General features: G+C 32.1%; 2 protein-coding genes across 3 annotated transcripts; one reads left to right on the top strand and one right to left on the bottom strand.

The window, feature by feature from the left end:
- Positions 1-131: 131 nt before the first annotated feature.
- Positions 132-1,676, top strand: LOC130954140 (uncharacterized). Of its 2 annotated transcripts, none has more exons than XM_057880878.1 (4): positions 132-489; positions 625-750; positions 831-908; positions 1,034-1,676. In XM_057880878.1, the coding sequence occupies exons 2-4, from the start codon at positions 671-673 to the stop codon at positions 1,179-1,181; spliced, it is 306 nt and encodes a 101-aa protein (XP_057736861.1). In that variant the 5' UTR covers positions 132-489; positions 625-670; the 3' UTR covers positions 1,182-1,676. The 2 variants fall into 2 exon arrangements, with proteins under 2 accessions (XP_057736861.1, XP_057736860.1); XM_057880877.1 differs by having other exon boundaries at positions 625-716; positions 1,034-1,674.
- Positions 1,677-3,742: 2,066 nt separating this feature from the next.
- On the bottom strand, positions 3,743-8,971 carry LOC130957606 (proteasome subunit alpha type-3). Its single transcript, XM_057884455.1, has 10 exons — positions 8,773-8,971; positions 8,476-8,515; positions 8,298-8,381; positions 7,616-7,689; positions 6,788-6,874; positions 6,618-6,702; positions 6,440-6,486; positions 5,239-5,304; positions 4,543-4,633; positions 3,743-4,105 (listed from the first exon to the last, which is right to left on the bottom strand). Exons 1-10 carry the CDS (start codon positions 8,874-8,876, stop codon positions 4,034-4,036), a joined length of 750 nt encoding a protein of 249 aa, XP_057740438.1. The 5' UTR covers positions 8,877-8,971; the 3' UTR covers positions 3,743-4,033.
- Positions 8,972-11,069: the final 2,098 nt, after the last annotated feature.

Here is an 11,069-nt window from a genome sequence, read left to right as displayed (position 1 = left end):
TGTTAGTAAAATTGTTTTATATTAAGAATTTTTTTAATATATTTGTGTCTCACATGCTAAGTTAAAAAATTTAAATATTTTATTTAGTAAATATATAACAAATATATTAAAAAAAACAAATTTTACTAACAAGTGAGCTAAACCCTGAACCCTGATTTCAAAAGTGAAAGCTCTAATCTCTGACTCTTAGGCCCAAATCGAGATCAGAACCGCGCTCCTCTGTCTTTTACTCCGTCATTCCCAATCTGAGAGCAGAAGTAACGGTGGTGCTCTTCGTTTCCGTTTCCGTTTGCGAATATGACTAAGTTCCGGAAACTAGGTCGACCCACGGGTCACCGAATGTCCATGCTCAGAACCATGGTCTCCCAGCTCATCAAGCACGAGCGCATCGAAACCAATTTCAATTTCGTATAAACACTCTCTTCTCTCTCTTTCCAGGCTAAAGAGGTTCGCAGACTCGCTGATAACATGGTTCAGCTTGGCAAGGAGGTTTCGCCTTCACTCTTTCTTTCTTTTTGTTTCATGCATTTATTTATTATTATTGTTTTATTTAGTTAGATTAGTAGTAGAATGTTCTAGAGTCTTTTTGCTTGAGGAATTTATCGTCTTAGATTGTGTTTCTAGGGTTCTCTGTGTGCTGCAAGGCGCGCTGGTGCTTTTGTGAGAGGAGATGATGTCCTTCACAAACTCTTTACTGAACTCTCTTATCGTTACAAGTTTGTATTCACATTCGTTCAAAACCCTAAAAAAGTTTGTGTTGTTTCAGTTGGTTGTAATTGTAGGTTGTGTAACACTGAAAACTGAATGGACACTCTTTTTTTGTGATGCAGGGATAGAGAAGGTGGATACACCAGAGTTCTAAGGACTCGAATTCGAGTTGGTGATGCTGCACCGCTGGCCTATATCGAGTATGATCAAATATAATTGCTTGTTTGAACTCAAATTCTGTCTTGTATGCTGATTTTTTCTATTTTGGTTCGAATAAACTGAAATAAACATAGTTGTTCTGATTATTTTGTCTTGTCTGTAACAGGTTTGTTGACCGGGAAAATGAGCTTAGACAGTCGAAGCCGCCAACACCACAACCACCACAGAGAGCCGCAATTGACCCCTGGACCAGATCTCGTCTCACGAGGCAGTTTGCACCTCCTAAAGAGGAAAAACCAGACTCTGGATTATGATCCTATTCAAATGAATGTAATACAAGTACTTCTATTTTTTATTTTGTGATATCTGAATTTTTGTTGCTTTTGTTTTGCCTGCTCCCCACAATGATTTCCAAATCAGGCTCTTCCCGTGTCCCTTAAGCTAGAAGTTTTTCCTCAATGTGTAATAATGGGATTGAAATCGTAGCCGAGGTAATGAAAATATCATTTTTTTTATAACTTCTATCTCATTGCAACATTTGTGTCCTATGTTTGCCTTATTTATTTAGGTGTATTTTTTGTCTCGAGTTCATGCAAGCTCTTGTTAAACCTGAGAGATGTAATTCCTGTTACATAACCCTAGTTCACCAGTAAAGAAGGGCTGGCCATCTTGACATAAATGAATGAAATAGACCATTGGAGTAGTATAATTAATGGCGGATAGTGGTTCATAGTGGTGAATAAAAAATTGGCTCTGGAGAGATGGTTGAATTCACTACGGCATATAGCAGAATGCATAGCAGCCCATTATATAAGCTGATTTTTATATGAATGATATTTAAGTATATATTCTATTATATAGAAAGGAAAAAAGAAGGAAGAACAAAGGAATGAGAAGTATAATATACACAGAAATAGTAGAAAGGCTAATGCACTGTGTAACTGCTTGTTTCAGGAAAACATCAGCAGTGTTGCTGAAATATTGTAGTCAAACTGCTGTCTAATTTTGATAGAGATATGCTGGTTGCTGTTTTTGTTTAATTTGTTGATGGTTGCTTTTCTTTCCATATTATATAATTGGCTTCCAAATGCATGATTTGGTGGTTGCCATTGTCTCTTCTTAGCTACTATATTGGTCGGAGTAATAGTTCCATGGATAGATGAGGTGGTTTGAGAATTTGTATGGTTTTAGAGTGTGGGTTATATATATAGCCTATTCTTCAAGTTGAGGTGGTGTTAATGTGTTATAAATTTAGTTGAGATGGACAGATGGTCACACGCCCGTGCACATACACAGTGTGCATCAAATTTTGCTGAAACCTGATATTCATTGAAGCAGTTATTTCATTGGTCTCTGCTGACGAAGTTCCTTATTCGTATAATCACAATGTAATGAAATTTAGATAGTGGGAAAAACAAAAACCCTTTAGCCAAGAAATTTAGCAATTTAGCTTGGAGGTGGCATATTCTGATCATATGTAAGTATTTCACCTAATATGTGCCAGTTGGCAGTTGCTTATGATTAGATGCAGGGTATGCCTTGCAATGTAAGGTTATTTAACTTAGCATTCTTGACTCTTGCAACTTTAGTCAGAATCGGGGCGCATTTGTTTCTGATATGCAATGAAGTATATCCTATATATATTGTTGATAAAGGGGAAAAAAAAAGGACCACCTATGGTTTGTTTCCCGATGCTTGCTACCGTGTTTTAATTGTATTAAGTATGACCATAAATCAATAAAAAATGCAAGTAAACTGTTAATTTATAAATTGATTAAACTTATTCAAATGTTAATTAAAATATTACTTTCTGATTGTGTTATTCAAAGTTTCTCATGTTAATTAAATTGGTAAGTAGTAGAGTGTTATTTTGGATATCATTGTTATATTTTTAGCAAAAACATCTTTCTCTACCAACAAGGAAGGGCCTTAACAATCAAACAACACATCACTTGGAATAGAAAAAAATAGATAAACCCTACAATTTGACCTTATTCTCATACATGAAATTTAGTAAGTTTTAATCTTAAGTTTATTACCGTCAAATGTAATTTCAGCAACACTACACCGTTTTCTTTTCCCCTTTTTCTGCGACAAACATTACATGGCACTTGGTCTGGCCATCAAAGACAGGACTAATTACATCAGCAAATGTATTTGTTAATCTCACCTATCTATAATATTATGATCCACAAGTAAATTAGTTAGTTAGATAGTCACCAAAAAAAAATTAGTTAGTTAGATAACTAATCGCTTAGAAGTTAGTTGCTGATATAAGCAGTAGTTATTTTCAGTTTCCAGTTATTTGCCAACCTTGCTTCCTTTCTACTCCAGACAGCATATATATGTATCCACTATGAGTTGTGATTAATCAACGAAGTCATTTTTCACTTGCAAATTCCACTCTCAATATGGTATCAGACGACATTTTCGATTACGCTCTAGCTCCCTTCATTCTATCACGAATGACATTTCCTAGGAAAAATTCAACCTCGTTTTTCTTTTCTACAACTCTTTCGATCCCTCTTCGATTCAACCTTCATCCTTTGAATCGTTTCTTTCTCATATACCTTTTTCTTTTCCCTTTCTCATCATTTCTTGAATCATTGCTCCTAAGGAATCATGTCCACCGCTTCAGACAATACAGATTCTTCGGAACCTTCACCTACTCAAATGCAATCTGACACACTCAGCGATTCCTTATAAGCATCCAGGGTTGGTGCTCATCTCACAGCTGCACTAAGAAGACAATTACGCTTCATGGTGCCGTTCAATGTGTCTTGCACTCAGTGGAAAGCGCAAACTTGGATTCAATCCACCCTATGCAGACCAGTGTGTTGCAATGGAAAACACGTTCTCAATCCCACCCTAAAACTGTGTCAAGAAGAGAAATGCATTCCTACATATATAAAAGAGAAACTGATGGTAAGTTGAGTAAACATGGGCCAGGAAGACACAATACAAACAACAAATCAACAACCGAAGGCCACAATCTAAAGCACTTCTTCAGAAGATTTATCCCTAGGAACTGGTCGTTTAATAATCAAGGCATCAAGCATACAAAATCCAACGGTTAAATGCATTACATTTCCTTTAAAAGTTCCAACTGCTCAAATAGTAAGTTACAGAAATACATCTGTCGAACTAAATAAATATTTTAATCGGACTAATCAGCATCCATTTCTTCAAGAGCAGCTTTGGCTGCTGCCTTAGCTTCTTCTAGAAGCTCATCGGGGACCTGCACATGATCAATTCAGAGGCATGTAAGCTAACAAAATAAACAAAAGGAAAATGCTATGGTAGAGAACAGCCAATCACTAATCAGTTGAAAAATAATAATTAAAGCACCCAGCCGAGTAAAAGCAATCCGTTGGTAGATAAGTATATCCACCTATAAATCTTTCAACAGGTTTACATAAGAGCATATCATTAGTTAGATCACGGTAAATATGGATGGTGATGCAAGTGTTTGAAAGAAAGACATCAAATTCAACCCCTCAACAGTAGAAAAAGAGAAAATGGACAAAAGTACACGCAGAAAGAGTATGGAGGGGACAAAAAGTACATCCCAAGGATTAGAACTTTGAGAAGAAAATGGCAGACAGGAGATCAAAATAATCAAACCCAAAAATTACAGCAAGTTACAAAGTATGCATACATACTGCTGAACCTTACCTTTTGATGTTGGCGATTTGATTCATCACACACCCAACTCATTTCAAGTTCAAAGTCTTTATCCTTTGCCTCATCATGAACTCCATAAATACTGTTTGGCGAAGAGAAATAACAAAGATGGTTGTAAATAACAATCCATATCAAGACATTGACTTGGAGAAAGAATAGTATGTCTAGAATAAACATCCTTCACTCATTATGGAGTAGAATACTGACTACTAAAACAATTCGTAGCAAAAAGGGGAAGTTTTACCATATGCAATCTCTATAGCTCAATACATGTAAAAGATTAAGTTCCCCGTAGTAGCAGTTTCGAAAATATTCAATTTTACTCCTTTCAACTGAGGGTTGAAAAATTCTTCATGATTCTAAAAGATGCAAGGGGTTTTCCGAACTTTTAAAAAATGACTTTCAGAGTTGTAGCTTTTGTTCATTAAAAAAACAGCAATTACATGATAAATCACTGATTTGATCAGATTTCTTTATTGGGAAAATACAATTTATCCATACTAAGTTTGGTTCTATTGCACTTTGGTTCCAACACAATGAAGAAAGAAAATTATTGTCAATGCTTGACAAAAGCTGAAGTACTAAAATGCTCACATCAATGAACACATCAGAGACAGAAGGCAATTCATCTAAATAAAAAACTAAGCACAAATTATACATACTATATTTAATAATCACGGTACTTACATCTTGGCTACTTCAATAACCCCTTGACGGCAAGTCATATCAGTAAGCTTTAGCTTCTCAATCTCTCTGCCAATAATTAACAAGATAATTTAATATCTTACAGAATATAAGTTGTCTATCTCATGAACAATTGAATCAGATCAAGAAAGAAAACAAGGTGAGATCTTCGAAGGTTATAACATGAACCAAATATAGCCAAGGCTGAAAAAAACAATTACAACCCATCATAAAAAATAAAAGAAATATTGCAAGAATAGCAAAATTCAAATGCTCTATTCAATATCTAAACTTCCTTATTTACTTAGATATAATATATTTTACACCTTATATACACAGAGAAACAGAGATTACATTGCAGCGTGTACACAAAATAATCGTCGACCACATATACACACAAACCAAATTCAAACATCTACATTTTATACCCTCCCCAGACACCAAGACTGCACAATGACAGAATCCTCATACACTGATCAAGCCTTCCTGGCTGATAGCAAAAAAAAATAAGAAACACCCACCATATTCCAAAAGGCTGATTCAAGTTAAGCCCAAAGGCCAAATTGAATTTAAACTACAAAGGCAAAAAACACAGATGCTGTTCATACTTCCATTACCACTTGAACACGCTGTAATGAATCTTTTTAATACAACCTAATTAAAATTTAAATTTGATCACAAATCTTCTATTTTCAGTATTCGGGATTTGGGATGAAGATGCCAGAAGGGAATCCTTCAAACAACAGTTGACGAGATTTTGCATGGGGAACAATGTTCAAAACCATAAGGGAGTAAAATTCTAATTCACATTAGTATTTTCTTGCATTTATGTTTATTCAACTCAAACAGTACACACCAAAGTACAAAGAGAGGACGGAAAATATTGCAGCATATGACAAATTTTACACTTATAATAAAAATAAAAGGGACAGTTTACCCTCCCACTTGATTACCTTCAGCAAATTACTTCAAACTTCACAAAGCAAGATTCTATATAATAGCAACTCAACGTAGTAGTTATTAAACAGCACAAATGTTTTCTATATCATTTACCCTTCAACCAAACATACCCTAAAAGCCAAGAGAAAGCCAACAATGGAAATTGAAAGGAGGATAACCTCCCTACCAAAAACAATTAAAAGGAAAATTTAATTTTAGATTTATTATTGAATATAATAATTATGATTAACATTAATTCCCTTACGTTTTTGCAGCCTGCCTGCCTTTCCCAATTGCAGCACCAAAATATCTCTAGAACATAGCAACAAGAACAAATTAGTAGAAAAGCTGTATGTGGAACTGCAAAGAAAAGGAACCTCAATAGTTCAGGTATTGCTAAATATAATTTCAGAAGTTGTCAACAAAACAAAAGGTTCACTAACATAGGAAACACCAGAAGGTTCAACCATGTACAATTGTGGTCCATCTCTGTCATAACCTCCTAGTATGACGCCACATCCAAAAGGTCTGTGAAATCGCCAACAATGTTATTGATGTAAAAAATACGAAAAAGTACAGCTTAAAATAGTAATGCGAATCAGTTTCACTAAACCTGAGCCACCAGTACAGTGTGCAAAGGTGCACATAACTAGCCACGCGTTCAGCAAGTTCCTTAACAGGAATAGGTTCTCCATACACACTGCAAAGAAAAATAAGCTAGAAATGAATATTATGTAACGGAAAGATATTGATCTTTAACTGGGCACTATACACATAAGGAAATGGGTAAAAACACAATATTAGCATGCACATCAAACCTAGTCCATTCAATACTACTACACTAATTCTCTTATCCCGTTGTGATTCAATCATGACATTCAATCTAAAGCATGAAAATGCACAAGTACTGAAAACCCAAGCATGATATGGTTCATTTCAATCCAGAGCCACCAACAGCAATGTGTTAGATCATAGATGTTTGAAATGGCGAATGTTTTAAGGAATAAACCAATAATTTTAATGGTCCACTAAAAGTTTCTTTCTGAATGAGGATTTTAGCTTTTGATTATATTCTATCACTATAAGCCTGAGAAATAAGAACAATAAAGTAAACTAAATTATCACTGTGTTATTTGGACAGCAGTTTAAATACCTACCGATCAGTTTCAGGGAATCCTACATTGTCACATTGACAACAAGTCAAGCAAAATATAGCAGAATAAAAAGATTAATGATAATTGGTTGAAATCAAAATCAAAACAAGGCTTAGTCACTTTCCGGTGATTTAAATTTCCAATTAGTTCATTTGTGTTCAATAGCAATAACACATCCAATCCAATCTTAGTCAATATAGACAATACACTTAAGCAAATGCATCAGAAAAAATGAATAAAAGGGCAGGGTGGACTTTGTTGCGATATTTCAGGATAATCTAATAAACCTGTCATAGTTAGTTGCTTCAGACTTGGTCCTCGCAACAATTTGCCTACCGTCAGCTGCTAACCCTGCCACAGCCTAAAATTGGAAGAAGATTCATGCAGACATAAGAAAAGGTTCAAAAACATCAACGCAACAGTAATGAAGTGACTGATATTATCCCCATAAAACAGTAACAATGAAAACAAAACGCATGAAGGTATCCCTATCAACACAACAATATTTTCCCCATAAAACAATAATAATAAAAATAAATCACATGAAGGTGTCCCTATCAACACAACATTATAACTTAGTTCTATGATCTCCACAACTTTCTAATACTTCCAATTAATTGAACATAAAAGGCATCCCTATATGGCCAAAACAAAAAGGCATCCCTATATGGTCGTTTCAAACATTTTTCATACAGACATTACCCATACTTCTTTCACTTCTCACACTCAATTCACATGTTCTCCTTCAATAACTTCTTAAATCCTATATGCTCCACTGCACTAATCACAACACTACAATACGAGCTACCCAGCAAGTCAGCAATTTCTACTTTTTGTAAACCATTTATTGTCATTAGATTTCTTTTATTGAAGAAAAGGAGGGGCGGGGGGAGTAGCAACAAAACAATAGTAACATACTAGCAAGCTGTGCAAAATAGTATAAAATTGGAATTATAAATAACTTAGTACCATGCCAGAGTGGCGATGAACCGAGTGTATTCTCCGATTAGAACCCGGTAACATCATTTTCGAAGCAATAAGTTTCTCCACGCCCTAAAACCAAAACCAAGTTTTTTTTAATTATTTTATATTTGTTAGGGAAGACAGAAACAAAAAGGAGTAGAAATATTAAATCAGAATAACCTACCAACACAATGCCATCCTTGCATTTGATCCCTATAACAGTCCTGCAACAACAATGTTGCACTTGAAAGCTCGCATTACACACAAAAAGTTATTCAAAACCAAAAGTAGAAGTAAAAAATCTACCATCATTCAATTACTCCAGAAACAAAAAAAAAAAAAAAGAAAAGCTAAAACCCACTACTAAACAGAGTAAGAAAAGCAAGCTAACCAACGAACAATTGTTTACTAATCCCCTTTTCCCCAAAACCCTGACCTAAAATCGATGATTTCAGTGACCCATTATTCGAGAAGGGTTTACCCGCTATTGTCGACGGCCTTGGCGGCGTACTCGATCTGGAAAACGCGGCCATCAGGTGAGAAAGTAGTGACCGATAGATCGTAACCTGTTCCGATGCTGCTCATCGCTTACTTGATTTTGATCTTCTTCTTCGAAATTCGCTTTTTCAGATGTTTTCTTTGCTTCTCGGGCTTGTCTTGCGCGCAAAGCAAAATTGTGTTTTAGACTTAATATTTCACAGAAAATTACATTTAAAACTTTTTATTAATTAAATTCAATTAAATTAATTTAAAATAATAAAAATTAATTATAATTATTATTATTTTAAATTTTATTTTATTTAACTTAATTAATAAAAAAATAAATATATAATATTATCTAATCAGTAATGCACTGATTAAACACAGCCAAAAAAATAATGTAATTAAAGATGGCAAAACAATTTTAGAGTTTATCTCAAGAACTTATAAATTTTAGAAGTTTTAATATAAATTTTAGAAGATTTCAAAGTGTACATATAAATGAGGATTTTAACTCTGTTCACTTTAAAATACAATTAAATAAATTACAATAATATAATATACAAAAAAAGTCTATTAAATTAATTATCAAATAAAATATATATTAAAATTCAAAATATATACTAAAAATATATAAAATAACACAGAATGTACAAATATATATACAATAATTTTATTAATTGTTATTTATTTTTTATTCTACTGTGTATTGTATTAAAAAGTTTAAATAATATAAAAAAAATCCGAACTCTGAAAAGCGATAAACAATTTTAGAAATTGAATTTGAGTAAATAAATCACCTCATAAATACTATTTTAAAAGCAATGTTACTATTTCATATGAAAAAATATATATTTTTCGTAAATCTTAGTATAATTTTAATTTGTATTCATTAGATAATATTTTTAAACTACTTTAAAATCATGATAAATTTTTGAATCAATTATTAAGTTTTTTAATTTCTCCAATGTCATATGTAAAATTATAATTTTTATACTTCACTAATTTTTTATGTAAATTTTTTAAAGTAGTGAGACATCGAATTTGAGTCACATCTAAATCTTAAAAGGCTTAAAAGAAAAAAAAAATATTTAAAATTTTTAATTTAATAAAGTATATAATATGAGTCACATATAAAAAAATTGGGATAAGTATTGTTTTGGTCCCTAACATTGAGGGTCAGAATCGAAATCGTCCCTCTTATAATTTTGAATTTAATTATGTTGATGATGATGATGATGATGATATTGATAATGGTGGTGGAGTGGCAGTTGGTGGTGGTGGTGGTGAATGAGGTAATTATGTTGGTAGTGATGAGAGTATTTTTGTCTAAAAAAAATTAAAAGAACGATTTTAAATCTAAAATTACAAGAGGGACGATTTCAATTCTGTCACAAAACTTTAGTAACCAAAATCGTACTTATCCCAAAAAAAATTGAAGAAATAATATTTAAAGTTACTAGAATAATGAAATATTAAATATAAAAATTATCTAAAATTTGTAAATTATATGGTTTGAATTATATCTTAAATATGAAAAAATTTAAAAAAATAAGTTTTTAAATTGGACTAAAGTTTAATATTGTCAAAACTTTACTTAGAGAAGATTAAATACAAATAGTATCTATTTGTACCTATTTTATTTTTTTCTTAAAAACTAGATGTATGCATAATGCATTTGGAGCAACACCAGTATATATCGCGAGTACACCTTCTCAAATCTCAATCATTATTTCGTATTACGGGTATATATATATATATATATAGATAGATAGATAGAGGTAAGATGAAGTTGGATTGCTTTGATTCGGATTCTATCTTAAATGATTATTAGGTCTATTTTTAAGATTTTTATTTGACTTTAAATTATACTGTCTAAATTGATAAAGTCTATATCTTAATAAATTTTATGTTAAAAAATTATAATACATTTATTTATAAAAAAAATATATATTTATTGTCGTAAAATTAATATTCATATTTAAATTTAAATTTATCTATAAATTTTAATTTTATGTTTTTTTAATTTATTTTTTAATTCATTTAATGTGATTAAAAACAAAACAATAAACTTATAATTAATATAATATAATATTAGAATTAATTTAAAACATATTTATTTTTTAAATCTTCTTAAAGTATACATGAATTGAGCGAAGTTAGATTTATTTTGACCCGAATTCGACCTTAAATAATGGTCGAATCTATTTTTGAGACTCTTATTCAATTCTAAATTAGTAAAATCTAAAATCATACCAAATAAACTCCCAAAATATTTGAATCCATGCCGAATCTTTA

The sequence above is a fragment of the Arachis stenosperma genome, chromosome 10, assembly GCF_014773155.1.
Source record: "Arachis stenosperma cultivar V10309 chromosome 10, arast.V10309.gnm1.PFL2, whole genome shotgun sequence".
NCBI classification, from domain to species: Eukaryota; Viridiplantae; Streptophyta; class Magnoliopsida; order Fabales; family Fabaceae; genus Arachis; species Arachis stenosperma.
The sequence above is the reverse complement of the archived record's forward strand: the minus strand, read 5'-3'. Positions and strand labels throughout refer to the sequence as shown.

Coding starts and splice junctions, on each gene's coding strand:
- LOC130954140 (XM_057880877.1), top strand. CDS start 469: ATGGTTCAGCTTGGCAAGGAG. Junction 717..830: donor GAACTCTCTTATCGTTACAA/GTTTGTATTCAC, acceptor TTTGTGATGCAG/GGATAGAGAAGGTGGATACA. Junction 909..1,033: donor GCACCGCTGGCCTATATCGA/GTATGATCAAAT, acceptor TGTCTGTAACAG/GTTTGTTGACCGGGAAAATG.
- LOC130957606 (XM_057884455.1), bottom strand. CDS start 8,876: ATGAGCAGCATCGGAACAGGTTACGATCTATCGGTCACTACTTTCTCA. Junction 8,382..8,475: donor GCAAGGATGGCATTGTGTTG/GTAGGTTATTCT, acceptor TTTTGGTTTTAG/GGCGTGGAGAAACTTATTGC. Junction 4,106..4,542: donor CAAATCGCCAACATCAAAAG/GTAAGGTTCAGC, acceptor GATCATGTGCAG/GTCCCCGATGAGCTTCTAGA.